Source organism: Schistocerca nitens, chromosome 1 (assembly GCF_023898315.1).
Source record: "Schistocerca nitens isolate TAMUIC-IGC-003100 chromosome 1, iqSchNite1.1, whole genome shotgun sequence".
Taxonomy (NCBI): Eukaryota; Metazoa; Arthropoda; class Insecta; order Orthoptera; family Acrididae; genus Schistocerca; species Schistocerca nitens.
Window position 1 is genome coordinate 768,624,492 of NC_064614.1, and position 22,662 is coordinate 768,647,153.

The following is a 22,662-nucleotide window of genomic DNA, read 5'->3' on the forward strand; positions in this document are numbered from 1 at the left end:
ACTTGGTCGCTTACCTGATCGGACATGATGTGGGCAAATACGCAGTAAATTGTAGTTTCGTACAGAAGACCAGGTATTGAGAAAAGCGCATTTATGGCTTTTCCAATGTTTCCATCTCTCTGCAACAGCTATAGAAAGAAACATATTAAGAATTCAGCAAACAGTTCCAATTGGTAAGAAAAATAGAGGGTAGTTTACCTTAAATAATAGAAACTTAATTTAGCTTCTGTTCTGTACAACACTGATTAAAGTAGTTTATATAATGAATTGAATAAAACTGTACAACAGCAAAAAGTAGGGGTTGTACTTGGTAATTTGTAACAGAAAAACGTTGCACTTACTTTTTCTTACTGAATTGTCAGTAACATATACACTACTGGCCATTAAAATTGCTACACCAAGAAGAAATGCAGATGATAAACGGGTATTTATTGGAAAAACATATTGTACTAGAACTGACATGTGATTACATTTTCACGCAATTTGGGTGCATAGATCCTAAGAAACCAGTACCCAGAACAACCACCTCTGGCCGTAATAACGGCCTTGATACGCCTGCGCATTGAGTCAAACAGAGCTTGGATGGCGTGTACAGATACAGTTGCCCATGCAGCTTCAACACGATAACATGGTTCAACAAGAGTAGTGACTGGCATATTGTGACGAGATAGTTGCTCGGCCACCATTGACCAGACGTTTTCAATTGGTGAGAGATGCGAAGAATGTTCTGGCCAGGGCAGCAGTCGAACATTTTCTGTATCCAGAAAGGACCGTACAGGACCTGCAACATGCGGTAGTGCATTATCATGCTGAATGTAGGGTTTCGCAGGAATCGAATGAAGGGTAGAGCCACGGGTCGTAACACATCTAAAAATGTAACGTCCACTGTTCAAAGTGCCGTCAATGCGAACAAATGGTGACTGAGACGTGTAAGCAATGGCACCCCATACCATCACGCCGGGTAATACGCCAGTATGGCGATGACGACAACACCGCGATGTCGCCAAACACGGATGTGACCCTCATGATGCTGTAAACAGAACCTGGATTCATCCGAGAAAATGACGTTTTGCCATTCGTGCACCCAGGTTCGTCATTGAGTACACCACCGAAGGCGCTCCTGTCTGTGATGCAGTGTCAAGGGTAACCGCAGCTATGGTCTCCGAGCTGATAGTCCATGCTGCTGCAAACGTCGTCGAACCGTTCGTGCAGATGGATTTTGCCTTGCAAACTTCCCCATCTGTTGACTGCACAATCCGTTACAGCCATGCGGATAAGATGCCTGTCATCTCGACTGCTAGTGATACGAGGCCGTTGGGATCCAGCACGGCGTTCCGTATTAGCCTCCTGAACCCACCGATTCCATATTCTGCTAACAGTCATTGGATGTCGACCAACGCGAGCAGCAATGTCGTGATACGATAAGGTGCAATCGCGATAGGCTACAATCCGACCTATATCAAAGCCGGAAACGTGATGGTACGCATTTTTCTTCCTTACACGAGGCATCACAACAACGTTTCACCAGGCGACGCCGGTCAACTGCTGTTTGTGTATGAGAAATCTGTTGGAAACTTTCCTCATGTCAGCGCCACCATTGTGTGAATGATCTGAGAAGCTAATCATTTGCATATCACAGCATCTTCTTCCTGTCGGTTAAATTTCGCGTCTGTAGTACGTCATCTTCGTGGTGTAGCAATTTTAATGGCCATTAGTGTATATTTTATTAATGATTATTTCATTGTGTTTGATACTGAATTACATAATTATTTTACAATTAGCAGTTGTGTACTTCATTAGAATGTTGTACACATATGACTTTGCAAAACTCATTCTTGTGAACGTCTGATCTCTTTTTGATAAAGGAATAGCTTGTTATAAAGCAAAGGGTGTTATCAACTACCGAAATGGGGAAGCCATCATGCCTTTTAAATGCCACCTTTTTTCCATTCTCGTTTCCGTCTCTGGATTGCCTTTCCTTTCGCAAAAACGCGCGGTACTCTGGCCCAGCAGAGAGCATCGTTATATGGTTAGCAGGTGGCCTTCTCTCTTCCGTTTTTTGGTACACTTTTTCTTTGGAACAGATTTGCAGCAGGTTGAGTGGAGGTAGTAGGCAGCAAGCAGTGGTTGAGTAAGGTTCTGTTGCGAACCAGGCTCAAGGGTACATAACGAATTCCACGAAAGGTCACGCCACACATGCACAACCATTCGCCCGGGACTTCTGAGCTCTAGCAGCAGCCCCAAGATGGCGCTCACAAATTCCGACCACTTTCCGCTTCGACGCCACACCTGTCTGAGCGTCCTACTCGTCGTCAAGAGTGTGTATAACAGCCAAATTGAGCACTGACAGCCATGGACTACGTTGGTTAAATCTCGTATCAGAAGTTAATTGGATTGCATTCTGTTAGGTGTTGTATATCAAGTGCCACACGTGACAGTGCACCGAAGTTAAGTACCATTCAGTTACAGTTATTGAAAGATAACTTTATTAGCTATTTCAGGTTCAATGAATAAAACTATTTTCAAAATTTGTCCCTTCAGGTTTTCTGGTGGCAGAATTTAGAAGCCGTAATTATTCTTTTTCAGAAGTAAAATAGTGAAGGCGAGTTTGCACTGGTTCCCAGATCAGTTGCAAATACTGAGAAAATCTTAGTGAGAAAATCTAATTACAAAAATGATGATTAAGGTGAGTGTGAACTAAAGTGTTAAATGTTATTCCTACATAGAACTACCCCCATAAATTTCCATTAAATTCTCCGGAATAACTATGATTGCCGTAATAGTAATCAGATTCACGCGAGATTAACATCTTCAAAAGAAGTTCGATCTGAGTAAAAGCTGTTCTGTAAATGTAAATTTTATTACTCTTTGAGAGTTCGTAGCTAGACGCTACGATAGCCACTCAGTATTGTAGCAAGGTCATGCAGTATAGCAGGCGCGACCACCCATCCTTAAGAGACAATAAAAGTACACGGTATTCAAAAATAGAGCTGTGTGGTCGTTACAGACTTTTACAACTTTCTGAAATATGGATACCGCAATTCGTCCCTTAAATCCAGCAGTGAAAACGCCAAACGTTTAACACATCAAGCGTTACCGTCAAGTCTGAACAAATGACTACTTCGCGCCTGGTTTCTGATATCGCTTCTGTCATCATTTCTACAACTACGTCCATACTGTGCAAACCCCTGCGAAGTGCATGATAGCAAGGACTAACACTGTGTACCACGTACCAGTGTTTCTTCCGGCCCCAAACCAGTATGGAGCGTGGGCAGAATGCAAGCTGAAATGGCTGTGTGTTCGGTAGCGAAACATAGGGGACTGCAGTACATTCCAGGACATTGACTTAATACTCGTTTCTTTTAACTTTATATGTAGGCTTTCACTGGATAGGTGGCGTCTATCCTCAAGCGTCTTTCCAGTTCAGATGATCGACAGTTCCATGACGTCATTTCGCCCTTCACACAAACCTATCACCATTGTGCAGTCACTGTTTCTATCCGTTCTATATCCTCCATTATTCCAATTTAGTATAGGCCCTACACATTTGATCTGTATTTCAGAATGGATCCCACGAAAGTTTTGTCAGTAGTTTCCTTTTTAGGTCGACTGTATTTATCGAGCGACCTACTAGTCAACCAAAGTACCATCTAATTTACCTATAAATGAAAGTGTGATCAATCATTCCATTTCTTATGACCATAAATTGTTACGCCAAGGTACTTGTATGATATAACTGACTTCATTTATGACTCTTTGATATTGTAGTCACAGGATATTACATTTCTTTTTTTGGTGAATTGTGCAGTTTTATATTTCTGAACATTTAAATAAAGTTGCTACTCTTTGTACCATTCTGAAATTTTATCAAGATCTCATGGAGCATTTGTGCAATAGTTTTCAGGCCGTACTTTATCATTGATAACTGCATCATCTGCAATATCTCTGCCGTTATTCTTTAAAATGGCTGTGATCTGGGGACTTAGTGGGATATGGCCAAATGGGGGATGCTCCAGGGACCAGTGTTGGGGCCACTCCTGTTCCTTATTTATATAAATTGTGGGTAATTTTCTGATGACACTATTTGGGTAGTAAATAATGTTGTGTGGAACATTGGCTCGGTTTCAAATAGTGCAGTTCATGTCGTAAGTTCATGGCTTGTAGAAAATAAACTAACGCTGAATCACAATAAGACTCAGTTTTTATGGTTTCTAACACACAATTCAACAATTTCACAGAATGTGCATATGATTAGTGAAATTGAGCAGTTCAAATTTCTAGGTGTTCAGATAGGTAGCAAACTGTCGTGCAAAGCCCACGTTCAGGATCTTGTTCAAAGACTCAATGCTGCCATTTTTACTATTCGAACGGTATCTGAAGTAAGTGATCGTTCGACACGAAAATTAGTCCACTTTGCTTATTTTCATTCGCTTATGCCATAGGGTAAAAGGATACTTTTGTCTCAGAAACGGGAAGTTCGTGCAATAAGTGGTGTAAGTTCGCGAACCTCTTGCTACCCCTATTCACTAGTCTGGGTATTTTGACGTTCGCCTGTAAATATATATCTTATTTACTGTCGTCTCTTGTTAACAATATCAGCTTATTCCCAAGAATTAGCAGCTTTCACTCAGTTAATACTCGGCAGAAATCCGATCTGTATTTGGATCGCACTTCCTTAACTCTTGTGTAGAAAGATGTGCAGTATATTGTTGCATCCATTTTCAATAAGCTACCACAAGAATTCAAAAATCTTGGCAGTAATCCAAGCGCTTTCAAATCGAAACTAAAGAGCTTCCTCATAAGTCACTCCTTCTAATCTGTTGAAGAATTCCTTGAGAAATTAAGCTAATTCTCATGTAATATTGTTGATTGCGTTTGCTTAAACTTATGCCTTGACTTTTTCTGGGTTCATAAACATTTTATTTTATGTGTTATTACTTTTATGTTGTAATTTCATGTACTGACATGTTCAATGACCTTGGAGACTTGCTCCTCAATTTGGTCCTACGGAACTAGACGTGTAAATAAATAATACAAAAATAATCATTAATATACAGCATGAACATCAAGCGTTCCAACAAATTTCCCTGAGACACGCCTGAAAAAATTTCTATATTTGTCTATGATTCTCCATCCAGCATAACGTGATGCGTCCTCTCTGCCAAGAAATGCTGAACCCAGTCACAAATTTTGTTATACACTCCATATGATCGTACTTTCATTAACAAGCGTTAGTGCGGTTCTGAGTCATATTTTTCTCGGACGTCAAGAAATGCTACAACTATCCGACTGCCTTCATCCATAGTTTTCATGACTCATGAGAGTAAAGTGCGAGTCCGTTGTGGATCCAAACTGGTTGACATGGACAACGTAATTCTGTTCGAGATGCCTCATTATGTTTGAGATCAGAGTATATAATAAGATTCTACTACCGACTGATTTCTAAGCTATTCGAGGTTAGTTTTGTATGTCATTTCCCCCACCCTTCTGTACGTATGTGTTGTTTTTTTTCTTCTTCTTTTCCGTTTATAATCTGACATGGACTCCGTCACGCCTTGGAGCTATTCAGTTTTTGCGATCTCATCCATTTCTCACCGCAGTTGACACTAGTATCTACCTGTAAGACATTCAACTATGCTATGTTGCGAGGATAAGACTGTATCAATAATCCTGGCTCCTCTTTAATCAAGAAACGTTTGAAAACGGAGTTTAGCATTTCTGCTTTGGCTTTGCTACCCTCAGTTTTAGTTCCCAAGTCATCCGTAAGTGTATGGCCATTAATTTTCGTGCTGCTAACAGCCTACACTTATGATTAGAATTTCTTTGTGTTTTGAAAGAAATTTTTCTCTAAGATTCTACTATTACAGTCATTGAAGGATTCAAGTTTAGCGTTTCTGACAATCAAATATATTTCAACTAGTTTCTCTCTTTATATAGTCATATGATTTGTTTCACACAACTGTTCAGCATTCAGGGTCTCTTTGGAAATTTGTTTGCAGAGACTGAATACCATGGAAGGTCTCTCCAGTCGTGAACCGCTCTGGTGTGTGCGTATGTATCCAGCGTTTCGTCAAATATTCTTCCAAGCTTGCGCCACAGTTATGCTACATGCTCCTTTCCACTGCTAAGTGACCTGAGGTCCCCCTTCCTATATGAAACGCCTGCATTTTTGTCTAGTTTACTGAGCATTTAAATCTTTGTAGCTGTTTAAGTTGCACTTTTCACTTTAAAAACCATTGTTGCTGCAACTGTTTCAAGGTCACTGACATCTGTTTCAGTGCAGACATCCTCAAAGATGTCAAGCCTTCATTTCTTGCCTTTATATCTAATGTATTTTCGACGTGAGTGTTCGTCAAAAATATCTGGTGTAAATAGTTTTCAGAGAAAGTATTTAGTATTATTTTACACACCCCTTAAAACATGTAACTATGTCATGTAATTACACAATCATTAGTGTCCTCCAATAATGACAGTATAATTGTGGAATATATGTACTTATGAATTGAAATTTTCAGTTACATCTGGGGCGCGTCTGGTGGTCGACAGAAGGATTCAGTTATTAGCTTATGTGCTCTCTTGATATTGCGTCTTGTCCAGACAACTTCAGTTTCTGTTCCGATTGATTTAACTTGCTTGTTTACTACCAGTACGACGACTACACCGCCTCCATTTTCCCTTTAGATACACAATGACATTCGTTTCAAAAATCTGAATGCTGTTAATTTTAGGTTGTCGGCTTTGTGCACCAAGTATAATATGACCTCCATTGTTCTTCAAAGTACATCAAACATGAGCCCATTGTTGCAAATTCTTCAGGAGCTGATCACCCTAGTACGACAAAACGTCGAGCCTTTCGGAGCTACTAGGACTCATCAAGGTTGTTGTTACTGTCCGGGGACAACCCAGACAGCTACAACACCAAGATGAATCACTTCTCGTCTTTCGGCAACATCAATGTGTTTTCTTTTAAGACATGAAGATCACCTTTATTGATGATGATAAACAGCACAGTCGCCAGTTACAGTTGCATTTTCACAACACCCATGCTCCTTAAACCAAATGAAAACACTTTCAGTACTCTTTACTCTTCGTCTGCTATGTGCACGGAGAATCTTGGCCTTATCATAATAATAACAAGATCTGCCAAAATCTTTGTTAGCTACCTCATCAGTATGGTAGGTGAGATAAGCCATCACGGAACGTGAATCAAAACTCTCCAACTCAGCAGCAGCACGAGCTGTTTTTACAACAGTAACAATAAACCAACCGTTGCCATGACCAAAGATACAGGCAGCACTATGGGCGTCGTCGACGTGCGCGTCATCTGTTTTCAAGACCATTACTAACGTAGAAACGAAAATAAATTTAAAATACAGGCAATTCTTAAATTTTGCATGTTAACCATCAGTAATGGCGGTCGAAGACTTCCTATATGAGTAGTAACCCTCGTTCTGCCAACGTCATTGTCAAAGAAGGGCACAGTAGCGGGGAGATTTTCAGGAAAACCTCTTGCCCTTGTGGTACGGAATCGTCCCTAAAAGGCGAAAGAACCAGAAATGATCAACATCTGAAGGCAAAGGAAACCCTGCGTTAATGACATATAATCTGTATCCACAAGATATATGATTTGCAATTGAGAGTGTCTTTATGATTTCTCGATTGTCCAAAGATGCGGAGGTCTGCAACGCCGAGGCAACCGTGAGAAAAAGATGCAACAGCCAACGAAAGGTTAACGTTCTACGAGTCTGAGCATGGGACAGCAAAAGTTTTAATGCGGTAGAGAAGCTAGAAAGTTTGAAAAGAGGAATGGATAGGATCAGTCTAGATATAGTCGGGGTCAGTGAAGTGAAATAGAAAGGAGATATAGATTTCTGATCAGATGAATTCAGCTGCAGAAAATACTCTAACAACAGAAGGATTCGTTACGAATAAGAAAGTAAGGCAGTAAGTGATATATTATGAACCAATCACTGATATGAATGTCCTCAGGTAGCAAAACAGCACCAGCAAACCGACGATAGCAACAATAGTTCAGCCGTACATGCTGCCGCCACAAGTAGAGAATGAAGAGAGAGAGAAAGTAAATAGGGCATCAGCACGTAATGGGAGATGATAATCAAATAATCAAGAGGAAATGGAATGTCGTAGTAGAAAAAGAAATACAAGAAAGATTTACGCGATTATGTAGGCTTGGTAGCAGGAATGAGAGAGGAGGAAGACCTATTGGGTTCTGCAAAAAAATTTACTTAGGAACAGCGAGCACAACGATCATATATCAAAAGATGAAAAGGATTACTTGTTAAAGGTTCGGAGACACGACAGGATCCCAGCTGGATTATATAATGGTCAGACAGAGATTACGAAGTCAGCTATTAGCCTGTAAGGCGTATCTAGGAGCAGATACAGAATAGGATCACAATTTAGTGATTATGAAGAGTAGGATGCAGCTTAAGAGAATCGTCTGAAACAAGTGAAAGAAGTAGGATACTAAGTGCTGAGAAATAATGAAATGCGTTTGAAGTTCGCTAAGGCCGTAGATATTGCGATAATTAATACCGCTATATGCATTACAGGCTATATATACAGCGATCTAAAACTTGGAATCATAGAGGTTGGACAGACATTCATAGGTATAATGGAGAAAACTGCTAACAAACCATGGATAAAAGAAGAAATACTTCAATTGGTCAACTAAAGAAGCGAGTGCAAAGTACTGAGGGAAAGACAGAAATACAGCCATATAAGTCACTTAGTAAGAAATATGAACTGCACTGAAGCCAAAGTGAAATGCCTGTAGCAAAAACGTGAAGAAATCTAAAACAAAATGGTCGTCGAAAGTGCTGATTCATCCTATGGTATTGTCGAAGAACCTTCGCTGAAATAAAAAAAAAGTTATCAAAACTAAAATTGCAATTGTAATTCCGTTTTAAAAAGCATAGGAGAGACCGGCTACGTGGAAAGAGTACACTGAAGTCCTCTGTGTGTGAGAGTACTGTTTGATTGATGACATGTTACAGGAAGACATGGGAGATACAGTATTAGTCAGAGTTTAGCAGGGATTTAGAAGGCGTGGGATGAAATAATGCAGAGGAAATAGGTAACAACCCTACTGAATTTCTAAAATCAATGGGGTAATTGGTAACCAAACAACTATTCAAGATAGTGTGTAGAATATCTGACTGGAGACGTACCATCAGACTTTCAATACAGAAGAATGGAAAAGAAAAATGAGGAACTATTAGAAGGCGATAATGCTTTAGGAAAAATAAAGGTAGCAGAGAGGCATTTCTGACGTTGGCCCATTGGAATGGAAACAAGATGCAAGAAGAATCAAGACCCCTTCGTAGAGTATAATTCATCAGCTGCCAAAGATAGCACGGGCAGTTAATAGCTAGAACCATCTTACAATCGGCTCAACGTTTCGTTCATCCAAAATGTTGACGAGATTAACATACAGAAGAATGGAAAAGAAAATATACGATCTGTAAATGACGATGAGTCTGGTTTATAAAAGGTGAAGGCACCAGAGAGGTAATTCTGACGTTGCGTTTGATAGTGGAAGCAAAACTTAAGGAAAATCAAGACATTTACGTTGGATTTGTCGACCTACAAAAGGCGTCCGACAACGGAAAATGGAGCAAAATGTTCGAGATTCAGAGAAAAATAGGAATGACTATAGCAAAAATCTGGCAGTAAATATTATGTACAAGAACTAAGGAGGAACAACAAGAGTGGAAGAGCAAGGACAAAGTGCTTGGACTAAAAAGGATGTAAGATGGGAATGGATCCTTTTGACACTATTGTCCAAGGGTCACATCAAAAAAAAAAAAAAATGCGGAAATAAAGGAAAAGTTGAGGAGTAAGACTAAAAATTCTGGATGAAATGATTTGCTGGTGACATTTGTATCGTTAATGAAACCAAAGGAGAATTGCAGGACCTGATGAATGGAATGAACAGTCTAATGAGTACTGAATATGGAGGGAGAATAAATTGGAAAACGGAGAGTGTATTTAAGAGTGTCAGAAATGTGATTAGCAATAAACTTAAGACGAAATAGACGCAATCTTAGAAGCAAATTAAGGTGTGGCGTGAGAGACGAATCAAGGAGAACATAAAAATCAGACTAGCACAGGCAAAGAGGTACAAAAGAAGTTTACTGGTGTCAAATACAGCCTTAATTTGAAGAAGAAATTTCTGATAATGTACTTTCCAAGCACAGAATTGTACGGCAGTGAAACGTGTAAGAGCAACACCTATTCTGAGACGAAGAGGTTTGCACAAGAGAGTTATTTGTGAGCAGCCTCAAACTAGTAGTGAGAGTGATAACTAATAGAATATTTTTTGAGAGCAGTTCTTTGAATCTTGTACTAGAACTGCATAGTCTCCTAAATCTGTCTTTATCTGAACTGTGTGGAGAATCACATTGTCTAAAAACGTTTTTGTGGATCTCACACACAGATGCAGCCACTGATGTGTGGTATGCCTCTAAAACATTTACGGGACACTACGGTATTCACAACTTACGGGTAAGTTTCAGGAAGAGTAGTCTAGCTAGTCACGGAACCTTTCTAGTCTCGAAATGGTTCAAATGGCTCTGAGCACTATGGAACTTAACATCTGGGGTCATCAGTCCCCTAGAACTTAGAACTACTTAAACCTAACCAACCTAAGGACATCACACACATCCATGCCCGAGGCAGAATTCGAACCTGCGACCGTAGAAGTCGCGCGGTTCAGGACTGAAGTGCCTAGAACCGCTCGGCCACCGAGGCCGGCACCCTAGTCTCGAATTGAAGGGATTCCACTCGACTCAAAAACAGATATCTACAGTCAGTTCTAGAGAAAACGTTGCATATAGTTTCGTTGATATAGCGAGAGTCTGATTCGTCTTATCGATTATCTCGGCCAATCGCTCGAATGGATCAAGTACAAACTTTGACCCGTGAATAGGCATTGTTCGATCCAATGTCCGCCAGCAATCTATAGTTGGATCCACAGGCGTCCGCAAGAAGGGTGGGGATGAGGGCCAGGGTGGGGAGGAAAGGGAAGCGTCACTTGCCCCCTCCCCCGTCTCTTCCCTGGAATATGGTGTACTCAGAGCTGTTTTTTCTTCTTTCTTTTGTTTTTGCATTCATCACCGAATTCCCAAACACTTCCAGAATTCTCTGGAGTGTGATCAGTGTTGTGCGTCATCTGTAAAATTTACTCCTTGTAAGGAACATCTTGAAATTACACCAAAAATAGCAATTATAGAGTCTTGGTTCCCCGCTGGATAACTTTCTACGGACGTCCATGGCCAGAAGTATCCTGTTCCTATTCACTTAATAACAGCTGAAGTAGCCTTTTCAGAAAGTTTGACGAGACCTCGAGACATACACACCGATGATGATCTACAGCAGCTTTTATACAACAAATAAATCATCCCGTGCCCGAGTCAACACAGTACGGCTACATGGGGCAACATTTCGACTGCTACTAGTCTTTCTTTTTCTTTTTTAAGAAAAATTCTCTCAGTACTGATTCTTCCCAGAACGAATTTTCGCTCTGCTTGGATTTCCGACTTACCTGTCGTGATACCTTCTGAAGTAGCGCACCAAATACGAACACCAACGTCAGTTTATCCCACTAAAGACAATGCAAATTGTAAATTAATGTTAGCTGAAGATGGCCTTAGAGTACCAAACTGCTATTAATCAAAGATTTTCAGTCCTGATGTGGTATCCTGAAATGTTTCGATCGCTTTCACGTATGACAGACACACTTTCAGATTCGATTTACTTACTTTATGCAACGCCATTGTCGCTCACGGGATCTTATCAGATTTCATCTCAACGTTGGTCAATTATACAGGGTGTTACAGAAAGTTACGGCCAAACTTTCAGGAAACATTCCTCGCACACAAAGACAGAAAATATGTTATGTGGACATGTGTCCGGAAACGCTTACTTTTCATGTTAGAGCTTATTTTATTACTTCTCTTTAAATCACATTAATCATGGAATGGAAACACACAGCAACAGAACGTACCAGCGTGACTTCAAACACTTTGTTACAGGAGATGTTCAAAATGTCCTCCGTTAGCGAGGATAAATGCATCCACCCTCCGTCGCATGGAATCCCTGATGCGCTGGTGCAGCCCTGGAGAATGGCGTATTATATCACAGCCGTCCACAATACGAGCACGAAGAGTCTCTACATTTGGTACCGGGGTTGCGTAGACAAGAGCTTTCAAATGCCACCACAAATGAAAGTCAAGAGGGTTGAGGTCAGGAGAGCGTGGAGGCCATGGAATTGGTCCGCATCTACCAACCCATCGGTCACTGAATCTGTTGTTGAGAAGCGTACGAACACTTCGACTGAAATGTGCAGGAGCTCCATCGTGCATGAACCACATGTTGTGTCGTACTTGTAAAGGCACAAATTCTAGCAGCACAGGTAGAGTATCCCGTATGAAATCATTATAACGTGCTGCATTGAGCGTGAGCGTAGGTGGAAGAACATGGGGCCCAATCAAGACATCACCAACAATGCCTGCCCAAACGTTCACAGAAAATCTGTGTTGATGACGTGATTGCACAATTGCGTGCGGATTCTCGTCAGCCCACACATGTTGATTGTGAAAATTTACAATTTGATCATCAGAATCGAGGAAGTACAGTACATACTGACGAAATTAACATGAGCTCTAACATGGAAATTAAGCGTTTCCGGACACATGTCCACATAACATCTTTTCTTTATTTGTGTGTGAGGAATGTTTCCTGAAAGTTTGGCCGTACCTTTTTGTAACACCCTGTATATTTCAGGTACCACTTTGCAAGGTGTACTGTAATTACAAAAACAAATTAGTTTAGATTAGATTAGATTAGATTTACTTTCATTCCAATTGATCCGTAGTGAGGAGGTCCTCCAGGATGTGGAACATGTCAGAAAAACAACAATACATGACAAATATTTACAACTAAAACAAATAAGCTAATGTACCATTCCACAGGTCCCAAGTGGAATGATCGTCATTTTTTAATGAACACTAAGAGTCATTTTACAAATACTAATGCACTGAATTTAAAATAAAAAAGTTTTTTATTTATTTATAAGGTAATACAACTACTGTAATACTTATTTACAATGAACACATTACTGCACTGAAATGGTGCAGAAGTTAGGTTATACTAACACACACACACACACACACACACACACACAAATTTTCAATGAACACATTACTGCACTGAAATTGTGCAGAAGTTATGTTGTACTTATATACAAATCAGTTGGTTTTACTAAGAAATATTAATCTAATTCGTATTTAAATAGGACTCAATGCTGACCATTTACTGTTGAGTTCACATAACAGAAAATAATATTTAGTTTAATAACACAAGAATGTCAATGATCTGACGGGTAGGGTTAGCAGCAGTCTACGACTATTTGCTGATGATGCTGTAGTCTTTTTGTTACATTCTCTTTACTTCTGTGAAAGTCAGCTATTTTACTGCCTAAATAGTAAAACTTGACCACTGCCTTTAGTCTTTCATTTACTAATCTAATTCCTTGAACATCAAATGAGTGAATTCAGCTGCATTATATTATTCTTGTTTCGCTTTTTTCCAATGTCCCTCTTACAATCTGTTTTAAAAACATTATCTGTTCCATACAAGTGATCTTCCACGTATTTTGCTGTCTCTGACAGAATTAAAGTGTTTTTAATTGTTATTCCTGAACTTGAATACCTACTAAAAATTTCTCCTTGGTTTCCTGTACTGCCTGCTCAAATTGAATAACATGGAGGACGGGCTAACAGGCTACATACCCGTCTGACTCGTTTCTCAAGTACTGCCTCTTTTTCTTGTCCTTCTGCTCTTGCAACTACAGTCTCGTTTCTGTGGATAGCCTATGAGTTCCTGGTTTTTGTCCCTGATATCAATAGTCAAGATCGTTAAAAGCTTTTCGTTAACTTTCAGATATTATAAAGGTTATTGCCTTTTTTTAAATCTGCGTTAGTGGTGCGGTAAGTATTGCTCAGTGTGTTACTACATTTCTCTGGATTCCAAATGTTTCATCCTTAAATGGGCTTCTACTAGCCTTTATATTCATCCGAAAATAATGCGGATTAATATTTTGCAACCAAGACTTGTTAAATAGATGGCTCGGTAATACACGCACCTGTCAACACCTGCTTTCATTGGTACTGACACTACTACATTAATCTTAAAGTTTGAGGATATTTCGCTTGACTCATATATCCTGCATACCAACAGTTTTGTTATGGTTCTTTCTCCCAAGGATCTTAATAATTATGATTGAGAGTCATGTACTCCAGATACCTTTTTTCTACTGAGGTCTTTCAGTGTTCCATCAAACACTGCGCTCACTGTATTTCATCTCCCGAATATATTCAGCCACTTCTTCGTCACTTCCTCTAACATTCATTTTCATCTCCCGTCCTTTATATTAACTCTTCTACATTCTCTTTAATTTTATTATATTCGGCGCCTAGCACTCCCATACTGTTGCATGCCTCTACAGCTTTATATTTACCCTCTAGACACTCTTGATTTGCAGTTTTGCTCTTATTACCCGCCCCACTTCTTAAACGTAACTATTCCCTCTTTCCCTCTGCCTTTATTGTCTTTTAATGTTTTCGTCTTTCATTAGTTAAGGACAAAATCTCATGCATTATCCAAATATTTCTATTGGACCATGTCTTTCTGCTTCCTGTTAGTTGTTCCTCTACTGCCTTCACTATTTCACTGTCTCCCATCCATATAAAACGCTCTCCTTGTTTTTAAACCAATTATTAGGAATGATTAATATATGTTTTTGTAAAATTCCGCTATAAAGCTTCCCCTGCCACTCTCTTCACCTATTCCCTGTTCTCCTACTAAACTTACTTCTCATCATTTTCCTAGTGTCGAATTCCATCCCCTGCCCCAACCCCCAACACCCCCAACCCTCCCCACACCTCCACCACCATACGCAGACACACACACTCAATCATCGTTAAATTTTTGCCTTCCTTGTTGTGTTGAATAATTTATTTTATTTTATCTCATCATACATTTTCTCAGTCTCTTCATCTATACAGCTATACTGTCCAGTCACATTAATGCGACCCTCTGCCAAAGGCCTGAATAACTGTCTTTCGCAGCGCGGAACGCTGCGAGACACGGAAGAAGAGAGTTAATGAGGAGCTGGAAGTCATGGACAGAATTATGTAGCCATCCCGACTCTAGTGCCGTGGCCGTTTGCGCCAACAAGCAACGTTGCCACTGCTTCACTTGCATTCACGTAGGCCACTGGTAATAAAGAGGGGAAATATATTTGTGAACAAGCCTTCTCTTGAACATCCACTGACGGAAAAGTGAGGTGTTACACCTCGTACAGTTTGACCGAAAACTACCAAACTGATATTCCAGTGTTTCCATAACCGTGGCATGTGTTGATGAGAATTTCATCCTTATTAGAGGTCATTTGCAATGTTTTCAGCACAGAAAAGATCCATTTTCCCACATACCAGGAATGAATATATTTGGCCACATTAACAGAATTTTTCAAATGGAGATCGCTATTCGCGCCTAGCATACGCTGAGGTGACAAAACTCATGAGATACCGCCTAACATCAAGTCGGACCTGCTTTTTTCCGGCATAATGCAGTAACTTGACATGTAATAGACTCAACAAATCATTGGAAGTTCTCTGCAGAAATACTGAGCCATGCTGCTTGTATATCAGTTCATAATTGCAAAAGTGTAGCCGGTGCAAGATTTTGTGCACGAACTGATCTCTCGTTTGCGTCCCATAAATGTTTGATGTGATTCATGTCGGGCGATCTGGGTCGCCAAATCATTCGCTAGAATTGTCGAGAATGTCCTTTGAACCAATCGTGAATAGTTGCGGCCCAGTGACGTGATATCATTGTTTGGGAAAATGAAGTCCGAGAATGACAGCAGATGATCGCGATGCAGTCGAACATCACCGTTTCCAGACAATGATTATTGGGCCACAACCAGCTTGCACAGTGCCTTGTTGATGGGTCCATGGCTTGTGGGTTCTGCGCCACATTCAAACCAGACCATCGGCTCTAACCAACTGAAATCGGGACTCATTTCACCACGCCACAATTTTCCCGTTGTCTAGGGTCCAAATGATATGGTCACGAGCCCAAGAGTGGCACCGAAGGCGATGTCGTGCTGTTAGCAAAGGCACACGCGTCGGACATCTACTGCCATAGCCCATTAACCCCAGATATCTCCGCACTGTCCTAACGGATACGGTCGTCGTACATCCCACATTGATGGTTCAACTGGCTCTGAGCACTATGGAACTTAACTTCTGAGGTCATGAGTCTCCTAGAACTTAGAACTACTTAAACCTAACTAACCTAAGGACATCACACACATCCATGCCCGAGGCAGGATTCGAACCTGCGACCGTATCGGTTGCGCGGTTCCAGGCTATAGCGCCTAGAACCGCTCGGCCACTTCGGCTGGCATCCCACATTGACGACTGTGGTTATTTCACGCAGTGTTGCCTGTATGTTACACAACGTACGCCAACGCAACTGCTCGTGGTCGTTATGTGAACGCCGTCGGTTACTGGTTTGTCGATGGTGAGAAGTAATGCTTGAAATTGCCCGCCTGGCTAGCCGCGCGTTCTAACGCGCTACTTCCCGAACGGGAAGGTGTGCCGGTCCGCGGCACTAAACCGCCCGGCGGGTTAGTGTCGACATCCGGTGTGCCGGGCGCCTGTGGATGGTTTTTAAGGCGGTTTTCCATTGGCCTCGGTGAATGTGGACTGGTTCCACTTATGCCGCCTCAGTTACACTATGTCAGCGATTGCTGCTCAGACACTGTCTCCACGTATGCATACATCATAATTATTATAACAAGCAAACATTGGGGTTACACTCGTCTGGTATGAGGCGTCTCCAGGCGGTGGGGCGGGAGTCCACTGGGGGGGGGGGGGGGTCTGTATTGTACGATAACTCCGGATTCAGTGTGGGGTGACGGTGAGGTGGGTGGACTGCTGCAGCCTGTTGTGGGGTTGTCAACCACTGAGGGCTACAACGACACGAAGCCTCTCCGTCGTTTACACGTCCCCGGTTCAATACACGTACACACAATGCTTGAAAATTGGTTTTCTCCGCACACTCTTGACACTGTTGATCTCTAAATATTACATACCCTAACGATTTCCGAAATGGAATATCCCATGCGTCTAGCTCTAACTACCATTCCGCGTTCAAAGTCTGTTAATTTCCGTCGTGAGGCCATAATCACGTGGGAAACCTTTTCACATGAATCACCTGAGTATAAATGACAGCTCCATCAATGCACTACCCTATTATTCCTTGTGTACGCGCAACTACAGCCATCCGCATATATGCATGTCGCTACCCCAAGACTTTCGTCAACTCAGTGTGCATGTACTTGTAGCTTACCACGATCATTTGGACGTTAACAAAGGTGGCATGGGAGCATCACACTGATGTTTGACACACTCTGTGTACTCACATTGTACAGACAGATCCCGTAGACAGTCACCTGTAATAGAATGGCTGCAGAACAAGTGGTGAAAAGATGGACTCAGCACAACAGGTGGGGGAGGGCGGGGGGAGGGCTGCGACCATCACGCACTGGTCCTTCCAGAAAGACTACCCCGCGAGAAGATCGTCTCATTGTTCGACTCGCTCCGACGAATAGAGTGATGACGACAGCTTACATCCTGGCATTACAGGCAGAGTGTCGTCACAAACAGTGGGGAACTGATTACTGGAAACTGAGTTGAGATTTCAGACTGCCATGCGTCGTTTACCGTTGACACCAACCAAGACCACAGACGCATGCACGGTGAAGAGGCAGAGTCATCTGATATATTGAGTGGAATACGGTGGTGCTCAGCGACAAACCACCCTTCTGTTTGTGGCGGTCAGATCGACGTCAACCTGTCCGTAGACAACCTGCTCACAGGGAGCAGCTCTTCTCGAGATCCATACTTCTCCAAAACCAGAGTCATGGCGTGGTGAGATGCCGAATATGACAACATTCTACTGATTTGGTAATCTTTGAGAGGAGACTGAATACTCGCCAACTTGTGGAAAGAACGGTAAACCCTGTTGTCACAACCTTCGTGAGCAGAGCACCAAATGACAAATTCCAGCAGGATAATGCAAACTCTCACACTGCAGTTCACATCACAATCGCTTTGAGGTATGTACGAATCCTAGACTGGCCTGCTCGTTCCTCTAATCTGTGCCCAAAGAGCGTCACCGGGTTGCGATAGGATGAAGTGCACTTTGATGCTAGCCTACATCTGGGAATCTTCATGAAATGACGTAGCAAGTGTTTGAGAAAATGTGAATCAAGCAATGTCAATATAATACTCGCACTAATATCCTCATCCTCAAGATGACATTCAGAGGCTGTCAGCTCCCAAGCCATAATAAACATAAGAGCGTGTTCGCAGCTGTTGGCGGTCACATTTAACACTGATCTTGATGGTGGATATCAGTTCTGTACGGAATCAAAGTTTAGTCGTTTAATATCCGTTCTGTGATAAACACCTCCCAAAACACTGATAAGTATAGGACCGATCTCCATGGTGAACACTTTCCGTTTCCGTCATTATGTTTACATACGACCCGCATGACACTCTGTCACCTAAAGTAACAGTTTTATAGTACACTGACGACCTGTGTATTTAATCAACGGGGAAAACTCTACAGGGTGGGTTGGAAAACACAGGTCAATTGACCTGGAAAATGTGAATCAAGCAATGTCAATATAATACTCGCACTAATATCTGGAGAAGAATGGTTTGTTCTTATCACCCATTTGAAATACAGGGGTTCTCGTAGCTTTGGCCAACACATGCAAACCTGTCGCAAACAATTAAGTACCATGCTTTTACCAAATTCGTCGCACTTAATGGTATGTCAAATGTTGCAATCCATTTCTGCTGTAACAGGCTTGTTCTCCGTGTCCCGATGTTTCATCAACAAAACTCTTACCTCTCTTGTAGTGAAATATATGGAAAGTAGATTATTTATCAAAAGAAATTAATCCAAATAGCTATGAATGTCACACATTCATACAGCAAAGGAACTAGATAGTCCAAACATTCTGCAACTATACTCTTGCGAATAAAACTGCAAGTTCCCACTTAACACCGCAGTTGCGTACGTCGTTCACCTATTCATGTTGACGTTCTTGAAAGACATTATTGTATTGGCTTCCTCAGAAATAACACTCATTAGGCAAGGCGATTACCTCCTCAGAACTGCTTGATGTGCTGTCACTCGGACAACTCCCGTGGTATATAACTACCAGGTTAAATCGCTTTCATAGTACTCCTGTTCTACGCACTTTCATTTACAAACTATGAATGTTTTCAAAATGAATAATCTTTACATTAGACACTTCCACAATCCCACATCTACAGGGCGATCAGAAAGAGCCTGAAAGGCTTGTAAAGGTGTTGCAGGGGAGGTATGCTGATAAATACTTGTTAAGAAAAAAATCGATACCTTGAGCCGTGTTATTTAGCATTGGAGTTAGCCAATATGGTCATGGCACGGACAAATTCAAGCACTTTCACACGTTGAAATGCGATAATGCTCCGACGTCTGTGGGCACGCGAGCTACCACTTGTTGAAATGCTCATTACCATTTAAAATGTGCCTTTTCAAGCAAGGTGAGCAAAATGCACGCCTGTTCGGTTTGAGGAAACCATATGATGAACACGTTTGGTGACACTGTCTCTGGCAGACTGCTTGAATTTGCGTGCGCGACAATCTGGTTGGCTAACTTCAATGCTAAATAACTCGTGAATGGAGCAACGTATCGAAATTTTTTCTTAACAGCTATTTGCCAGCACAACCTCCCCTGCAAAAGCTTACAAGCTTTTCATACTGCTTCTGGCCACCCTGAACAACCAAAACAACAGCGATTATCACTCGTGACAGTAAGTAATTTGTTACAAACGTAATTATTAGTTATTAAGATACAGACACAGGAAATTACAGTCACATTTTCATCCACCAGATTTAAGGAAGTGGAACACACTGCTTTTCATGTGCGTTTCTATAGCAGTGAATGGGTACATACATGTGTTCCTATTCAAATCATCATCTCTCAAATAATCTTTTCACGTTGTTGGGCTTCATTACGGGATTTTAGAAATGCTCCCTATAAGATGCTTTTCTGTATGTTTTGTGTTTCTTTTTCTGTAGTCTCTCTCTTACAGACTTTTGTTATTTGTGTTTTCTTTTCACCTCCTGTTTGATAACAAAAGAGCTTCCATAGCATAGGACTTTAAAGGACGTCTGTGCAGCAGCGCTCGACTTCGAGGTACTCGCTTCGATTATTGGTGGTGAAGGAAACTTCCACCGCCATTATTTGAGCGGGAAGTGAAGGTCATATCGTGGCTAATGTTGCTGATCGCAAGACTTTGCATGAATGTTCTCTACTAGCTTCTAAACCTCTCTGCAATGGCTTATGAAGTGAGCGCATATATTGATGATGATCCATTTGTCGGATGCACACGTTAAACCAGGCCGACTCGTTAGTTCTGTCCTAGAGGAGTAGTGGTACAGGATTCCATCCTTACACTTCTCTCGCTATCCAACACAAACATGACACCACACTATACTAATTACAGTCACACTCAACAGATGAACGGAGGGGAAGTAAACCGTTTCGAATTAGACGTCTGAACAGCCCTATGTTTTCTCCCAGGTGACGTCCGCTCTTTCTTCTTTTTCCGGGAGTAAGATTTGAATTTGAATACTCAGCATTAAGTTGTGATCGAAAACATCCTCGTATAACTCTATTCAACCCAGTTGATTGTTTCTGCAGTATTTCTATACGTCATTGGGAGTGAATTCTCACTTCAGACTCAATAAATTTTATATACCCCACAAATTTAATAATTTTCTTTCGAGAATTTGTATTTGGTATCACCAAATAATATATCATTTTGAATTACTTAGTGTTATGCGTGTCCGTTTGGTATAAATGTATCAGGAGAGCGACGGACACAAAACGCATACCGCTCCCCCTGGATTCGTTCCAGTCCCTTAACCACTCATTGGTCCTCCATTCTAAAAGTTAGTATAACAATAAGCACAAAAATTGAGAAAAGTAGGTCAAATACTCTGTTAAATGATTTGTCTAAAATTGGCGAACTGAATGTTTCTCTAATCTATTTTATTTCTTACTTTCAGAAAAACCGTGTCTCAAAACATCTGACAGATTTCTTCAACCTTTTTTTTTATTTTTGAGGTTCGTTCAGAAAGCATTATCTTATTGACAGTCATCTACTCTCCTAAGACCTTCTGTTCCCTAATCGTCATGAATTTAGTACTTACTTCGAAACCATTTTGCAGTTAAATATCACACAGCTGTAGCTTTTTCTGCGGAAAATAACTAGACCTTAAGAGATAAACTTTTTGATATCTCATTTGTCTTCCTGATGCCTACTTTACTGAAGTGACCTATATTTAGTACTTTATTCGAAGGTAGCCATCTTAAAATCAAATACTATACCAGCACAGATTGTTATGCAAAGTGTCTAGGCCCTGAAAAGATGAATTTCAAACTTCGTTTATATAGCTAGCAGCAGCTGTGCACGATATATTTCCATTTTCCCTCAAGCTGTTAATTAAGTTTTTCTTCGTTATCCTGATTACTTTCTAGCAGTTAAATTTTTTTCCAAAACTAGATCTCACGCTGGTCAATTTAATGCCCGATTTGTCCATCTCCCCTCTCAGTTCGGCTACGAAAATTTGGACAAAAACGTATTGTGCAATTTACAGGGAGTCTTGTTTTCGATCCACCCATCTTATAACGAAATCTACGTCACGTTTACTTTTATAAGTAAAATGGAAAAATACTTACTACGGCGGCGACGAACAAGCTGGAGCACAGGTTTGCCATGTTGATGAATAAGAGAATGAATATAGACACATTCATTGAAGACTGCAAAAGGGCCACAGATCTATAACAAAATGAGCAACAAATTAGTATTATAGCTTTCTTATAGTAAACTTTCGGTCAAGTATTACACAAAATGTGTAATTTTGTTACGTATTATATCTGAAATACATAAAATTATATATAAAACAAGTTTTTGACGATTTTTAATGACTGGTATAATTTTGGGAACCTCCAATAAACAGCCAAATTTTCCAGTGTGTGTCCTTTCTATGCTGGAATCTTATTGTTTTGAACTTATGTGAGTTTCAGTCTAATATCAACGCAATACGAAAGTGTTTCACAGTTTTTATTACCTTCCAGAGCAATCAGCGGCTCCTTTTGTAGTTTTATCCACACTTTTTATATCGATGTATTATTTTTTGTAATATCTTACTGCCAGTCAACCATTCCCATTAACATTCTCATTTTTGTAAATATGCTGACACCTATCATCAGTTTTCTTTTCTATTTAATCTGAAAATCATATTCTTGTAAGCAAACAAAAAACGTTTCGAAAACTTAGAACGTGGACACACTTGTGTGTGGAATGAACTTAGTACGAAACGTTAAGTACATGATAGTACACGAATAATTGTACAGTAATTACAGAAATGTGCATTATATATGATCACCAGAAATGTGTACGATGTGAACTCCAGATTGCAGAAGTACCTGGGATACTG

The 22,662-nt window shown here is 40.8% G+C and overlaps 1 protein-coding gene across 1 annotated transcript in view; it reads right to left on the reverse strand.

The window, feature by feature from the left end:
• The window catches only part of LOC126201769 (odorant receptor 2a-like), a 37,579-nt gene extending 15,639 nt beyond the window's left edge, over window positions 1-21,940 (reverse strand). Inside the window, exons 1-2 of the mRNA XM_049936815.1 lie at window positions 21,902-21,940; window positions 15-128 (exon numbers count right to left, since the gene is read on the reverse strand). Of these exons, the coding sequence (XP_049792772.1) occupies window positions 15-128; window positions 21,902-21,940 (153 nt within the window). The remainder of the gene's footprint in view (window positions 1-14; window positions 129-21,901) is intronic.
• Window positions 21,941-22,662: the final 722 nt, after the last annotated feature.